The sequence below is a fragment of the Chanos chanos genome, chromosome 2, assembly GCF_902362185.1.
Source record: "Chanos chanos chromosome 2, fChaCha1.1, whole genome shotgun sequence".
NCBI classification, from domain to species: domain Eukaryota; kingdom Metazoa; phylum Chordata; class Actinopteri; order Gonorynchiformes; family Chanidae; genus Chanos; species Chanos chanos.
The window spans coordinates 47,311,636-47,329,135 of record NC_044496.1 but is presented as its reverse complement, the minus strand read 5'-3'; the positions used below and the strand labels follow the sequence as shown (position 1 = coordinate 47,329,135).

Below are 17,500 nucleotides of genomic sequence, written 5' to 3'. Positions count from 1 at the left end.
CACACAGTCAACCCTCACCGACAAAGGATGAATTGAAGGATTTTTATGACACTACAGTATTTACGTGTAAATGATGTACATGACAACACTGTGTGGTCTAAACCTCTCGTCTCTGGTTATTTATTCACATCTCCCCTCACGTCTATGGTTATTTACTCATATCTCCCCTAACATCTAGTCTTATTTATTCATTCCTCCCACTGTGCAGACAACAAATACAGACTCTGAATGAAAGTCATGATTTACACTATGTCCATTCCATATGTAATATAAGAATAAAATTGAGACATGAAATGACCATTTGACTCAACAGATACTCTCCAAACACAATTTCAGTGCTGCAGACACATATGGTGCGGTATGTATATCTCTAATTTGAATGGTGTGTGTCTAAGGGCTCTTAACGAGTCTGTTAGCTAAACAAGGCATGTGCTTGTCTCATCATCTCTACTGTACTTCTGAGAGACACCCAGGCCCGCTCTCTCTCTCTCTCTCTCTCTCTCTCTCTCTCTCTCTCTCTCTCTCTCTCTCTCTCTCTCTCGACCTTGGACTGTGAGGTCCAGTGACGCCTGTGGCTCCTCCCGGCATTTGAATTACTCCCTCACAGACAGACCCATTAGATGAGTACATCTTCATTAGGACTTTCTTTAGACCTCCATCTGTGCACAGACCAAGAGCAGCCCCCTCAACACACACACACGCACGCACGCACGCACGCACGCACGCATACACTTGCACAGTATCTACAACAAATACAAACCATGCCAGGATAGTGAACGTTCAGTAAATGTCGGGGGCCACATGTTTGGTGGAGTTGGTTAAAATTCATAGGTACCCTGTATGAAAGCGGACAAGGCTACTGGTGTGCCCATAAATTTCACAGACAGTAAAAAGAAACATGCCATCAACATCATCACACAACATCATATGTGCCCCCATCTGATTGGCAGAGAAGAAAACCTATTAGAGTACAAGGTGGCAGGAGGAAATGTTGGCAGCATCAATCTTATTTCAACAGCACTGAAAAGTCCAGGCCACTGAATTGCTTTTCAAATGCAGCAGGGCCCACACTCTCAACCCAACAGTTCATCTGATTTGATCCTCAAAGTCCAATATAACCACAAGCAATGATTGGTACTACTACAAAAAAGCGAATGAGAGACAAAACAGACACAGGTCGAAAGACAAAAACACAGACAGAGAGAAACAGAGAGAGGGAAATCAAGGGAGAGAGATATAGAGAAGTGAGAAGATATAGAGAACAAAATCATAATATAACATGAAGGCAGTGTAAGACTGTGGGGTTGTGGGGTAGATTTAAATCTGCTTTAAACAAATGGAAACAAGGTGGCATGTAACCCTAACCCTAGAGTCAAAATAAAATCTGACAGAGAAAGAGAGAGAAAGAGGGACTGGGGGGGGGACCAAAGATGATAGGTGAGAGAAAAGAAAGCGGTCAGCAAATACTCCTCAAGGTCCGGTCCTCAAAAGGACGAGGGTCAAACTTTCCGTTTTTTTTTTTTTTTTTTTCTTTTCCCCCTGCCCTACATTCTCAGACAGACCATTTTGATCCACAGAACTGTGGACAGTTCTTAAAAACTAAAGATTAGTCCAGGACGCCCCCCCCCCCCCCCTTTTTTTTTTGTTTGTTTGGTTTTTTTTCCCCTGTATTGCTGTACTCTGAGAACAGAGTAGGGCACAATGTGGTTGTAAATTAATTCAGCACTGTTGAAACTTCTCATAACGGCTGCTTTGCAAAACCATTTGCCAAGACTGCAGAGTTTCAAGAGTATGATGCAGTGCAGTAGCCCCACATGGAGATTCAGGAGAGATCTGACAACGTGAAGAAGCAAAAAAACAAGGCTGAAGTCCCAGATATTAATAATTATTTTCCTTTCTTCTTAACAGCCATTTACCATAAGTTTGAAAATGGCAGGTACAAGGGAGATTATGTTCTTCTCTTGTGTGACTGTGGTACCCAGGATGAAAGAGAGAGAGAGAGAGAGAGAGAGAGAGAGAAAGGAGCAAAGGTTTAAAGAACATGGTGAGCTGAGGGTTCCAGAGAAGCCAGTGAGATAAAGACAAAGCACTCTTTGCACTGTTTCCGCAGTTGACCCTACAGGGAACACTCTTCTACCTGCCTGCTTCATCCCATACAACACAGCCCCCCCTACACACAGACACAGACAGACACAGACAGACAGACAGACACACACACACACACAGACACACACACACACACTTCACACACACACACTTCACATACAAGATGTAACACAATATAACCATCCCTACCAGCCACAAAGAGAATACACACAAAACAGACTGAATAGGTAGGTGGGGGGAAATAAATAAATAAATTTAAAAAAAAAAAAAAAAAAAAGGCAATTGAAAGTAAAGGAACATCCTTGCCATAGAATCATCTCTCACCTCAAAGCTCCAGTTCATTTGCCTCAAGTTTTCTTGTACAGAAATATGTACTTAAGCCATTGTAAATTGGAAGACATTTAATTTCTGAAGAGGTATCACTGTATTTCAGTGGTGAATTGATGCAAAAAAGAGCGCAAACTAGGAATCTGATGAAAAGTTTTAAATAACACATGATACTCATATATATATATATGCTTTTCAACAAAAGAAAAGAAGAGGAAACACACACGCACACGCACACATTATACAGTGTGGAATGCCAAAGTGTGTTCAGTTCAAAATGGCCAACACAGCTTCCTCCACCAGTCTTTATACGTGAAGAGTGCATTACTACTCATTCTTTTGACATGTGGGTGCCCAAATTCGACACCCACTCCTCAAAGCTGCATATGTACACGCACACACACACACATAAAACCCACGGTATGACTGGACCCATTAGATGGTTTTCAGCATCAAGCAGACATTTGATTGGTGCATACAGGAACATTCACAATAGTAGAGAGAGAGCGAGAGAAGGGAGGCAGAGGGGGAGAGGAAGAGGAATGAATTTCTACGACAAGAACTGCTAAATAAACTGATCTGAGACCAAACTACACAGACAGAGCACGATCCCTCTAATCATTCTCTCTGGCTGTCTCATAAACAGAACACACACACACACACACACACACACACACACACACACACGCACACACACACACACGCACGCGCAAACAGAGGAGACTTTTCACTTTTTCACACGAAACTGACAGTCCACCAGTACACATCGACATACAAATTATCAAAATAAAGCGTTTGATATTCCATTATCAACAGGTTCTGACAAATGTTTGAAATATCTATATCTATGTCACATTCAAAGGCCAGCACTTATAGTCTTCTGCACTACTCTCTCTCTCTATAATCAAGTTGCAGGGCTGAACTGGCATTTGGACAATATGCTTTTGGAAGTTCTGGTCCACAGAACATGCATATGGGACAGGGGATTGTTGTGACATGTACTCTGTGTAATATATATATATATATATATATATATATATATATATATATATATATATATATATATGGTCTATATATGTTTATATATATATATATATAAATGGTCTATATATGTTTATATATATATATATATATATATATATATATATATATATATATATATATATATATATATATATATATACACACACACACACACACACACACACACACACACACACACACACACATATATATATATATATATATATATATATATATATATATATATATATATATATATGGTTTGCTAATAATGTATAAATATTCATACAAGGTTCACTAATAGGAAGTGTATTGTTCACTAATCGTTTACAAATGGCTTACTAATGAAAGCTGTCTGAACATCTCCACCTTAATGTTGATTTAATGACAAATAGGCCTACCTGTTTACTAATAACTAACAGAAAATATTCTACAAGCACTGAGTAATTTGGTGCACATTTTAGGTCATGCCAGTGTGTGAGATGAAAGAAACATGTAGTTAAACATGCTGCTGGCCACAGAAAAGGACACTGTGCATCAGCTCTAAGTTAAATCGCCTAAATACACTTAATATAGAAACAGTGCATGAAAAAAAGACAGATCTTCATCTTCAACTTCTCTCACTAACAACACAGAGAGAGAGAGCGAGAGAGAGAGAGAGAGAGACAGAGAGAGGGTGGGAGTTTTCTAAAGATAATTAAGATTTCACAGAGACAAACGGGTTCTTACAGTTTAGACAGATGAAAGCTGTTGCCACCCAGAGCTTCTGTATCTAAATTAGTGGTGTATGAGTGTGTGTGTCTGTGTGTATGGTTAATTAGGGAAGTGGAGAGAGCATAGAGTGGCATACCTCTGGATTTGGAGGAGAAATACAAGGAGAGTTGAGCAAACAGGTCCGGGTTCTCAAACTTTTCCTCTTTGACTTTGATCCAAAAGCAATTCTCTGCCATCTCCTGAGGCACTATCTGCAACCACACACAGAAAAAGCTCCATTACACACATGCAAACACACACACACACGCACACACACACACACACACACACACACACAGTCTAGGAATATGAGAATTTGCTGAATAATTTTGAGCTGCTAGACCTTAGCTGAACCACAGGCTTGAAAAGCTCTTGATGACTAATTCAGGGAGAAAGAAAATTGAAAAACAAGTTCTCACTTTACTGTGTGGGGTTTCCATAGTATCAACACCAGCACTGTTACAGCAATCATGTCTCACCCACACATACTGTGTCAGCATGTGTGTATATGTGTGTTTAGGTGTGTGTGTATATGTGTGTTGGGTTTGTAGCTTTAATTAAAAGGTAACTTGTCCTTTTTGTTTCTGAGAGAAGAGAAAAAGGAAAGTGATGATGAGACTTAGCTGACTGACACACTAGTGCAGCTTCTTACCTTTGGTGGGGGGGAGGGAGAAAGAGTGAGAGAGAGAGAGAGACAGAGAGAAAAGGGAGAAACTGCATAGAGGGCTAACTCAACCACTCCCACCTCACTATTTCTCTATGTGTCTCTTTCTGTGAATACATCAGCAGTTGTACATTACATCATTCTAGAAAGCATATGTTTCAGTCAAGAGATAATTCAAAAATTATATTGTTACAGCTGTTTTTTTTGTCACATTGAATTGCTATTTAAAATACCGTTATATTAATTCTGTTCTGAGAGCAGTTCTGAGTGCTTGGAAATTAAATCATTAAAACAGAAGCATTCCTTTGGTTTCATTTCATTTGGATGCCGATTAATAAATACAGAATAAATACAGAAGTGGTTGCTGTCACAGCTGAAATGGTGAGAGAGCTAAATCAATCAAGCATCTTCCAATGTCTTCAACTAAAATATGCATAAGGCTAGATGGAGCGATCAAAATATATGTCACATTCATATACGTCATATAGCTATACATGTGTATATACATATGTGTTCATATACATATACACATATATAGACGTGAACACATACACTGCCTGCCCTGTTCGTTTTCTTCAGTCTCTTCCCTCAGTTCATTAAAAGACTTAATTCTGTATATGGATGAAAGCTCTCACAGTCAGATACATATTGCTCGCAGCCAAGCATCCCATTTACCCCCATCCCAGCACAAAGAGACATCAAACCTGCCCTTAGGTCATGAGTGCGCTAAGCCAGAGAGAGAGAGAGAGAGAGAGAGAGAGAGAGAGAGAGAGAGAGAGAGAGAGAGAGAGAGAGAGAGACATGAATATCTCAGCATGGTTAAGGATAATTGTGACGCATAGAAGGTTGTTACAGTGAATCGGCTCTAAGTAGTCTCCTCAGAAAAAAAAAAAAAAAAAAAAAAAAAAAAAAGAGGCAAGGCTCTTCCAAACACACTAATTAACTCAGGATTCAGTGAGGCAAGCAGGGCAGGGTGACCTCTCTCTTGTTTAAACTGATGTAAAATGTTGCACCGCTCCAAAGTCAGTTTGGAAAACGATTGCTTTCGGGGCAGAATCAACGACGCTCCAAAAAGCTCTGACTCAGACTGAGCAATCATTTACTTTGCCATAAAATGTGGTGGGTCTCCCAAGTGAAGAAGCTCTAACCGCAGGACAAATTACATTACAGCACCTCCAGGCTACAATCTCCTCCTGCATGGCGGTTTGAAAATCGGTTATATGCTTAAAAGCTAAAAAAAAAAAAAAAAAATCGCCTTATTTTACAGCTCCTAGCTACTTTTCCACCCCCCCCCCCCCCTTTCCTCACTGTTATTCTACTGTTAGAGAAGATGGAGAAGGCTCCTGTGAGTGATGAAAAAAGGACAGATTCTCTCGCTCTCTTTCTCTCTCTCCCTCTCTCTCTCTAATGAACGCTTAACTTCTCAATTAACTTTTTTAACATCTCCACACTGAGTCTAATCTTATTGTCAGCCTGTGTATCTGTGCAACTGTGTGTGGGTGGGTGTGTGTTCTCCTCAGTTAGTTCCTGTTTAAGATGTACGCCTGAACAAGATGACAGATAAACCTGAGAATTATTTAATGGATGACTGATAAAGTGTCAGAGTACTCTAGGGCTAAACGATTTGGGGAAAATATCTAATTGCGATTTTTCTGACAGATATTGCGATTGTGATTTGATTTGCAATGTAACTTTTTAAAGTCAAGCTTCAGTCCAGTGTTCACTGTGTGATAGATTTAAAACATGTGATGGAGCATTACCACATGAGATACCATCAAAATATTAACTGCTCTACATTTCAATGCAAGGATGAGAACTTAAAGATATGAACTGCGTCCAACATGTATTTAGACTTACATTTTTAATAGGCACAGAACATAATAACGGTCATACAAAACGCTTATGTGCGTTGCGAGCTGCAAAGACAAACTGGATACGTTTGGTTTAAAGTCGGCATCAGGGGACTTTGCCGCAATGAGAAAGAGAAAATAAGATGTTACCTAGCAGCCTACATTTGATGTCATGTAGGCCTAGCCTTAACCTGAATAAATAAGCAAACAAACAAATAAATAAATATAAAAATAAATAAATAAATGGATAAATAAAAAATGTTGATAATGTTGAGGTTTTGCTCAATCGTTACTGTTCATTAAATAGTCAAACTAATTTGAGGTCGCTGTCATTCTTTCGTCAACCTAGATGTAACCTACATTATATTTGCGTTTGTAACATAGATTGTTATTGAACCGTGACCGGTAAGTCTCAAGTTTGTCCAGTAAAACAAATTTTCTCCGAACACCGGACCGGCAAGAAAAAATCAAAGCGGAAACCCTGCCCCATACCACCGAAGTGCTGCTTTTCTTCTCGACTAACTTGTTCAACGTTGCTTCTAGCTCGGCGGAGGCCATTTTCCCGACCACGAATGTAACGTTTTCCTTGAGTTTCACATGTTTGTTGTTGGTGGGCGTATACGCAGTCGCCTTGAGTCACTTCTGATTGGTGAGCATAACTGGTACGCGAGGAGCACGGCCATTCCGATTGGTAAGCACAACTGTCACATAAGGAGGACGGCATAAATTTGTAAAATCATTGACATGACACTTTAAATCCCTGGGTCAGATGCGCTGCTTAGCATATATCATACATCGCAGCCTTTGCGATTTGCTAATCGCATTGTTTCAAATCGCGATTTCGATTCGAAATCGATTAATCGTTCAGCCCTGGAGTACTCCATTCATTCACTGATCTATATCCACGCACCTAGACAGATGAATATTCCCACACACACTCCCTACAGCACAGGGGCAGCAGAGTTAGATGTTTCTAAAGTTAAGCACGCGCGCGCGCGCGCACACACACACACACACACACACACACACAGAGGAGTCCCAGTTTCTATGAACTGTAATAATTTCTTAAAAAAAAAAAGTCGCCTATCCCTTGTTCAGCCCATACTTCGGTATGTATGTGATTCAGACAGTGCATGATGTCACTGCAAGGCCTTTCAGACATATTGTATATGGTAAATTAATAAATCTTTAATCTACCTGCGACTTTACAAAGCCAGAGATACAACTTAGAAACCTATCACTGTGGAGCTGTGGTTAAAATACTGTTCTCCTTAAAAATAATGTGTAGGTCACTGTTTATATCTGTAACAGCAAATATGCCTTTTTTAGTTGGAAGAATGGACGCATTTTTTTTTTTCTTTAAGAGCTAGGTGAGCCATACATTTATATTCCAGTGTTAACGATGGATAGCATCCTATGAAATGATGTTAAAATGTCCAGTAGACTAGCTTTAGCCCTTTTTTTCCCTCTTTTTTTGAACACACAATATTAACACAAGGTCAAGAGCCAAGAGCAAGCATTAAACAATTATTTTAATCCAGTCTGAAGCTCTAATAGCCCCTAAGGCAATGGATATGTTACTAGTGGTAAATTAAAAGAAAATAAATAAATAAATAAACAAACAATTAAATAAATAAATATTAAGTAGCTGGCCTACTGAAATGGTAAATATGAATCTAAATGTGAAAGTTACACAACACATTGCATTGTTTTTTTGTTTTGTTTTTTTCAAATTCAATTATGCCACAAGTGTGGCTGAGCAAGGACACTGGAGCTAACGGAAGTGTTTACGGCATGATCACTGAGAAAGGGATGCAGAGCGCAGAGTCACGAGGACCACGGCTGAACGCTCGCCTTAATAGGCTGAGTGTTCTCATAGGCTTTGAATTGTAGACTCTCCAGAAACTGTTTTTTTTTTTTTTTTTTTTTTTTTTTTTTATTTTTCATTCCCTTTCCACTCACTGGAAGTAAGCTCAGTCTAAATTGTCACCGTTCACAATTGCACGCCATCCCTGCATCCAGAACGAAAAGTTTATTCGAACAATTCTCAAAACTAGTTTTCATAAACTGTTCTCCATATTTCACTTTTTTTTCCCTGCCAACTCACAATGATACTTTTGGTCTCTTTGAGTGCGACTGTCTCGATTCTCAATTCTCATGTGCACTTACCCCAGCTTCCTTCTCTTAATATTACAATACCAGGAATATGACACATATAGTCAGTCTCAGTAATGTTGGTCAGAGACGCGGATTTTCTCTGCATACTGCTAGTTGGCTATTTGCAATCACTGGATTGTGGATTATGTTTACACATTGTGCACTGTGAGCAGCTCTAATGATAATAATATGTCAAAAACTACCTTATAAAATCTAATTTTCTACATAAATCCAGTGCTTTGACTAGCTTATATATGGCGTACACATTAAAGAATAAAAACTGGAATAAAAACAACTGTACATTTAATCAGTGTAAGCCAAATGTCATTTTCCCCCTAATATCAATATCTCCCTCTGCCATACCTTGGACCAGTTGACCCTCTTCATTGCCGTCTCAGGTTTGTAGGTCCTCTTAGGCTCCAGCCCATATGGCAATTTGATAACAGGTGGTGCAAAAGGTGGTGGGAGGCCAGGGGCTCCAGGAGGTGGCGGAGGTCCTCCCCCAGGAGGTGGAGGTGGAGCTGGGGGTCCACAACCTGGTGGAGGTGGAGGTGGTGGAGGTATGCCTATGCAGGCTGGAAGAGGAGGTGGTGGAGGGGGAGGTGGTCCTCCTCCAGGCGGAGGTGGAGGAGGTGGGGGAGGTGGTGGAGGTGGAGCACCAGGTCCCCCTGGTGGGGGTGGAATTGCTCCTGCTGCCCCAGGACCAGCTGCAATCTAGAGAAGCAAGAAAAGAAAGTTAGAGGTTGGAAGCTGAGAACTTTCAGATCCAGGACACTGGGGTTTTTCACAGGTCCATTGGGTAATTCAGTTTTTACTAAAATTTACCAAAATTTACTAAATAGGAATATTTCAAATCTGATCTTCAAAAATGATGCTTTTCTGAAAGCATAATAACAAAAGTTTCCCTAGTAACAGACAAACTGTGTTTCATGAAAACATCCTAACAGACCTAGAGCCAGTTTACACCATGACGACACAAGACACCCTCAAGCGCTTACATTCAGATCTCAGAAGCAGATCCTGGAGCTTTTAGCACTGTAACATGCATAACACCACCCACTCTAGGGGCAGAAACATTGACTAATGGGTCAGAGGGAAACAGAGGTTCCACGCTATACTGTTTTACATCAGAAAACTTAACTTTAAAAAGGACAGCGATGGTCTTGTTTAGATACTATCCCAAAAATAACATATGTGTGTGAGTGGGAGTGTGTGTATGTGTGTAGCTGATAAAAGCACAGTGTGGCACTCGGTCATCCCCTGGGCAGTTTCCCCAGCGTAGCAGGAGCATCACTGTGACTGCTCCACTACCAACATCCAACCCCGGTCAGATTCAGAGGCTGCCCACCGCCTGTTCTCAACTCTGCAGAAACTGGGCCACTCCTCTCCCGCAGTGCGATTGGGACACATTGAATATGTAAATAAATAAACAGCAGGTTGAATATGTTAGAGACATGCCTGCCAGCCTCCAGTGAGATGTACAAGGTCGCCTTTCAAATATGAAGCTCTCAAAGGAGCTATTTGACAAGTTCAGAGTGTGTGTTCAGGGGAGGAGGGAGTGTGAGGAAAAGCATATGAGTGACTGATTTGAGGTGGCTGTGTGTGTGTGTGCGTGTGTGTGCGTGTGTGTGCACGCATGTGTGCGTGTGTGTGTGTGCGTGCGTGTGTCCTGCAGCAGATGTTCAGACAGGAAGGATAAGGGACGTGTGATGAGCAGTGGGATGAGGTGAGAAAAGGCTGAACTCTGTGTGACTCTCTTTCTCCCTTACTCACTCTCTCACTCACACACACACTCACACACACACACACACACACACACACACACACACACACACACACACACACTCAGATTAATTGCATCCTAGTCTTCTCAGGACATTCACACTACAAAGGCACTTCAGGGCTTCTCCAAAGAATGTCCAAATTATTCCTAAATAACAAACAAAAGGGAAGAACAAATACGTGGAGATAGGCTGTGATTTTTTGATCCGCATGATTGATATGATGCCTGTTAATCATTCCATGATCATAGATTTATGTTCATACACAACTCATACAAATACAGTTCTGCTGGTCAAAATGACACTGAGGGCATCTATTTAGTTCAATATGAAATATAGGAGGTGCCATGTGTGGACAGAATCATCTGCTTTAATCATAGACCGTGACAGATGAAAGTAAACCATTAAGCTTAATTAACATGTAAATTGCCTCTGTAATTTGCTAATAGATTAAGCATATGAATAGATTTCAGCCACCTGATCCAGCCAAAGTAACGAGCAGTTTCAGTTTTTGCCTTAACCCTGATCTATCCAACAGAAACAGCAGGGTCTGCATTTTTATCTTCTTTCACAAGATATGTTGTTTTTTGTCTAAATGTTTGATGGGTCTAATGTTTTGTGGCAAAAAGTTGTAGAGGTCTTGGCTTTAGCGCTTGATAAGAAAACACAGTTTTCCACCTTTCAGAAGTTCATAAAATGGCTTTTAAAAGGGAACAGTATTGTGTGGGAGACAAGGGTGAAATGAAGCTTTGCGCTGATAAGACACAGAGAAGCTACACCTTGACAAGCTTGGCTTGTGCTGGTGCCTGTACTACCCAAACAGGTATTTGAAACTACCGATAAAGGGAGCGGGAAGACAATTTAGAGACAAAACACATGCAAATGGTTCAATTAGCGCCCTCACAAGGGAGATATGATTTGACCTTTCGACAACTGAAATTCAATCTTTCTTTTCAAAGTTGACTTTTATTTCTCTATTTATTCTCTCAACAAAAGTGAAATAATAAAAGTCTCCTCATTTACCAAAGCACTTCTCCTGAAGCTAAGTCGCCGTTGTCTTTAAACTCTAGATCAGGGGTGTCAAACTCCGGTCCTGGAGGGCCGGGGTCCTGCTGATTTTTGTTTTCACCTCTTAGTTACCTGTTGATTTTCACCTTGAAAACAGGTGTGGACACTCTTCAGCCAATCAGAGATTCTATTTAGTTGATCTACAAGAAAAACAGCAGGACCCCGGCCCTCCAGGACTGGAGTTTGAGACCCCTGCTCTAGATTAATAAAAAAGTAGCAGGCTAGCCCTATTTTATAGCGCATTATGGTAAGCATAATTATACACTGAATTGTTTAAGAGAGGAGAAATGAAAAAAGGTGTCAGAGAACCACACAGACCATTTAAAACCTTATAACAAGCTTCTCATTTTGTGATATTATGTCCAGCCAACCCCCTGTCATTCTCACCCTCCCTCTCTCTCTCTCCCTCTCTATCTCTCTCTCTCCCTCCCTCCCTCTGTGTGGAGCTTCCAATATTAGGGATGAGTGTTACTACTTATGACATCAAGACTGTGAGGCTTTCACAGGCGTCACCTGTAGCCCAGACCCTAATGAGTGGAGACAGGGCCAGAGAAAACGGAGAAACCTGGAGTGTTCACACCTCAACACAAGTGGTGGGTGGAGCTGAAAGACTAATTATGAAAGACAACAGCATTTTTAAGTTCTCAACATGGTAACTATAATACTGGGAGATGAGGCTTTAATTGACTGCGATTTAGTTAAACATTCGATTGGTTCCTCGGTTATTCCTTCTACTATGACGTCGCCATCTTTTTTTTTTTCTTTTTTTTCCCCCTTTGTTACACTCCCCTCAGTGGATTGGAGAGGGGGAGAATGACTGGCAGGGAGACTCATGACTCAGATAATTAACTGGGCCCACAACACAATTAAACTTTCCCCATCTCATCTTTGATGAGCTCCCACGAAATTCAATTAGTAACTGTTTACTCCTGTGGGTTACGATAAACACCACGGAGTCAAACAAGTGATGAGTGTGATTCCACTCTTGTTGTCTCTGGAGTGCAGTCTCTATCTTGATCAGGGGAAGAGGGAACTCCCATTTGTCACTGTTTGCAAAGTAAACTGCTAAAATGCCATCAGAGTCTCACATTCAAACAATCTACTATGGCCTATGCTATTCTATCAAAAATGTTGACTGAAACCATGATCACTGAAGCCAAGTGCAGTTATAACACAAGTGGTTTACTAAAGGAAATTAGAGTGTGATTTTAGGGGAAAAGGCTCCTGGCATTAGCTTTTCTTACAATGCTACGCTATCGAAAGATTAACTTTTCCTTTTCACTTCAGTAAAAAAAAAAACCAAACAAACAAAAAAAAACCTCATTGTATGATGTGCTTGATGCTTCTTTAAGGTGACTTAAATTATTTGATTCAGGAAGCATATACCAGAAAAGTAGCATGCAATTGTCACTCAAGGGCACGATTCACGTACTGGTCAATCACCACCGTCACCATCTACCAGGGTTTAATAGGGGGTAGACTTGTAAGGGGTAGAGTTGTCAGTGTGTTATGAGGCCTGGGAGCTGAAAGACAGCCTATTCAGGGTTTTTTTTTTGTTTTTTGGTTTTTTTTGAAGAGCTGTGAGGAATGCCAGCGATCAGCATGCGGGGACAGAGACGGGAGCCTGGATGCAGAGGGAGAGCAAGAGAGCGAGAGAATACCCACCTGTCCATCCTTTTCGCTGATACGTTTCTCAGCCTCTTTGAGTTTTTCTCTCTCACTAGTTAACTGGATATGTGAAGGACATAGACAGACACATGGAAAGACACAGACGAAGAGGGTTACAGAAAAGTTGAAGGTTGGTTAGCCAGACATGAGCAAAAGGGACAACCACCGTTTTCGTCCCAGAGCAGACATTGATGGCAGGTGAAAAGAGATGAGGTGGGGTTCCTCTCTTTCCACGTCTGTGGAGGCACAATAAGGAAGAGCGGTCATGACTGTTAAGGGGTTAAAACAAGCAAAAGTCAGAAAAGACAGCAACAAAGGCTTTACGCTAATATCAAGTTAATATCAAGTTAGTATTTTATAAGGATATAAGGATATCCACATTAATATTATCACGTGAAAATACCACTTAGAAAAGGGGGGGGGGGGGGGGGGGGGGACTGGCGGTCGGGGTGGGGTTAGAGAGTTGTCAGATGAAGGCAGAACTGCCAGTTGAACAAAGTGCTCCTGGACATCTTCATGTCGTCTCACTAATGAAGTGAAATTTGACATGGAGCCTCCACTCTGCTCTTTCCCTCTGTTTTGCGGAAGTTCCACAAGGAGACTGAGAAACTTTCTAAAATTCACTAAAGGATGACAGCATAGTATAAAAACTCTTCCCAGTATGTTTAAAAAGGTAGTCATGTCAGTTATATTATAATAGCCATTCCTGTCCGTTGCCGTAAGACTAGAATATTAGAATAAAAAACACTAGCTAATGTAAGACTAAAAAACCCGTATGAACAGACTAAATTGATATCACATTAAAGAGCCAAAACATTAAAATTTAGAGACAAGGTGTAATAAGACTAGAGCACTTGAACGAATAAAGAAATCAGTATGGAATCATTAAAGGCAACAGTATTCAGTGTCACTTTCATAATAAAATATTTATCAGTGTGTTGACAGAATGGTTTTGTACATAAACTACGCAGTTGAAGGCAGCTGTTTCAGAGACTAAAACAGCAGTAGTGAAAGGCTGAAAGAGGACTGTGATGATCACAGGAACCATGAAGAAGCTTTGTGTTTTTAGAAGCATCTTATTCTCCCTCCTCGTGTTCTTTCATGTCATGTCATATCCCCCTCATTATTTTACTCATTAAGTCATGAGAAAGGACTTTTTTTTTTTCTTTTTTTTTAGTACCATACAGACACTGTATTCTTTCACAATGGTCTCAAAACCTGAGCAAGAGGGAACAAAACAAACAAACAAACAAACAAACAAACAAACAAAAGAATGAATAAGTAAAGGGGGGGGGGGGGGGGGGGGGAGCTCTGCTATTTCAATGACAGCAAGCAAAAAGTACTGAAAAACATTTGTGTGGGCATTCTTTTTTTTTTCCATCTTCGTATTTCATCTCAGTGCTGGGTATACAATATTAAATATTAAGTATGCATAATGGAAAAAGAGATGAAAACTTTTATATCCCTGGGCCTGCACAAAAATCTCCATTTAACTGTGGTTATCATAGCCCTTTTACTAGCTGATGTGCGCTTCAATTCAGCTTCAAATGCCGTGGATGTCAAGGGCTACATAAAATCACATACATGGATGAAAATTAAAAAAAAAAAAAAAAGAGAGAGAGAAAAAAAAAAAAATCTCCTAAATTCTCTAGATTTTCAGACTTAGTTTCTTTGACTGAAGTGGTTATGAAATACAAAATGCATTATAAATAATTCTGTTTTTCAGCCCTCATTAGAACTCATTGTTATTTCTGTGAAAAATAATATTGTGATTCTGTGGTTGGGAGTGGTTTTTGAACAGTGAGAGTATGTGCCGTGAATCTTAAGCATTGAGACGGGTCAGGGTGAAGTGTTTGTTCTGGATCTTTCCCATGGCACTGACCATGGCAACAACACACACCACATGGCAACGGTCTACGTGACACCGGCTCTATGATGTCACAATGACTCCACTGATCTCCAGAAACCTGATTTGATTCAATAAGAATAGCAGCTACACATTCTCCTACTTGGGAAAAAATTGCCCACTCTGAAAGGTTATTAAACCTATTAAGACAATACTGAATAGACTGCACTTCTATAGCCATTGAGTCCAAAACAAGTTATTGCATTAGTTAGTTAACACTCATTCGTTTTAAAGATATTAGGGTATTTTGTTTGCTTGTTTGTTTGTTTGTTTGTTTTTTGTTTTTTAACACCTTGTGTGAGAGGGATGGTTAAGGAGGGGATGGTTAGGGAGGATGGTTAAAAACCGACTTCCTTGTCTACTTTTGTTTTATTTTGCTGATGTTTATGTGTAACCCAACTGGATCAGCAAGAAAGTAATCAAACAAACAAATCGAAAAGCAAGGCCTGCTCGATAATGATATACACTCCCAAATCTCGTCACCAGAGCTGACGAGTAGGGTGAAGAGCAAAGACCTGAGGCACACACTGTCACACACTTCTCTCCCTCATTTCCACACAATCTCAGTGTAACAGATGAATGGAACTCCTAAGTCATTCATATTCGATCTCTCCCTATGCCACAGTAGCTTTGATGAGCAAACTTGACTAGATTTACTCTCACACAGACGCCAAGATGCTTATCCCCACTGAATAATGGTTTTGCACAAATGTGTGTTGGAGGAAAAGTGGCTGTCTAATGGAATTGCGGATTGTTTTGTCTGTGTGTCCAGACTAAACTGAGTATTGACATGAACAGAGGACAATCTGTGGACAGAGTTCAAGCAATCCTATTGTCCTCTTCAAACGGCAACCAAAACACTACCCATGATAGCCTAGTAATTCAAAGAAAATGAGTAATGAGAGATATAGTGATTTTTTTTTTTCTTTTTCCCAAATGTTCAGTTGTGGAATGTGTCCTGATGCAGCCATTAAGTGTTAATGGAGCTGACTAAACTCACTCGTGTTACTGCATTAATGAATCTGTTTGTAAATCTAGGCATAAGGGACAGTAAGAACACCTGTGTGTGAGAGAAAGAGAGAGCAAGAGGAGTGTCTGGGAGCGAACACTTATGGTGTATGGTGCAATGCCACTCATGGTACTTCCATCAGGTTACGTATGTGTTTTGTCTCTGTCTCTCTCTCTCTCTCTCTCTCTCTCTCTCTCTCTCTCTCTCTCTCTCTCTCTCTCTCTCTGCTGTAACACTGATTTTTAATTTAGAGACACCTCAAGAGCACTTTAGCAGTGTATGTCAAATAAACTGTACAATTTGAGCTTGAGTGTACCTCACACGTGAAAGACAACGTACATGTTTATATCCATTTGAGGTATACTGACACACCCCTGGGACATTCATAGCCACTCCTGATAATATCCTACTTCCACTTGCAGGGTGAGTTCTCCATGTTCCCCCTGCAGAGGAAGAAGCCTGTTGATGTGAGGCTTTGAACATGTCTTCAGAGTGAATAAGAAGAGATAGAGAGAGAGAAAGAGAGAGAGAGAGGGAGAGCGAGAGGGAGAGAGAGTCTGTGTCCCCGGGGCTTTGCTTTGCTGCTCTACCTGTTAATGCACAAAAATGACTGGGCTTCAAAGCAGAGTTTTCTACAGGGGCAGAGTAACAGGGATGGCGTGGATACGGATGGATGGAGGAAACCGTAAAAAACGTCTGCTAGAGGATGCTGAAAAGGAGGAAGAGTTGATAGAGAGGAGAGAAAGAGCAAGCAAGTGAACCTAAAAAGAGGCATATGGATGAGTAGAGGAAAAGAGGGGAATGATGGAGAGTGATGAGGAGAGAAGGAGAGGGCTGTACTCATGAACACGTGCAGAGGCGTCAAAAATAAGTGACGAATGAATGCAGCGAAAGGAGAAGGAGAGCGAGAAAAAGAACAACAACGAGAAAGAGAAAAAGAAAGAGAGAGAAAGAATGGGAAAGAGGGAGGGAGGAAGTGGCGACATATCTCCGGTGCAGATGAACAGCAGCACTTGGGATTGCAGACAAAACGAAATCCAACGGTCACAGCTTTGGACTCGTTCCTGCTCCCCTGTAACTAATGTGATGACCATTTGATGAATAAGTAAAAATGGGCGGTAGTCCAAGCTGCCAAGGCCCTTAATGATAGTCACTCATCTTTGGGAAAATCCTTGGCAATGCGCAAAG

The 17,500-nt window shown here is 40.7% G+C and overlaps 1 protein-coding gene across 1 annotated transcript in view; it reads right to left on the bottom strand.

Moving 5' to 3' along the window:
• The window catches only part of diaph2 (diaphanous-related formin 2), a 333,165-nt gene that overhangs the window by 203,394 nt on the left and 112,271 nt on the right, over nt 1–17,500 (bottom strand). Inside the window, exons 17-19 of the mRNA XM_030765467.1 lie at nt 13,395–13,457; nt 9,244–9,594; nt 4,307–4,421 (exon numbers count right to left, since the gene is read on the bottom strand). Of these exons, the coding sequence (XP_030621327.1) occupies nt 4,307–4,421; nt 9,244–9,594; nt 13,395–13,457 (529 nt within the window). The remainder of the gene's footprint in view (nt 1–4,306; nt 4,422–9,243; nt 9,595–13,394; nt 13,458–17,500) is intronic.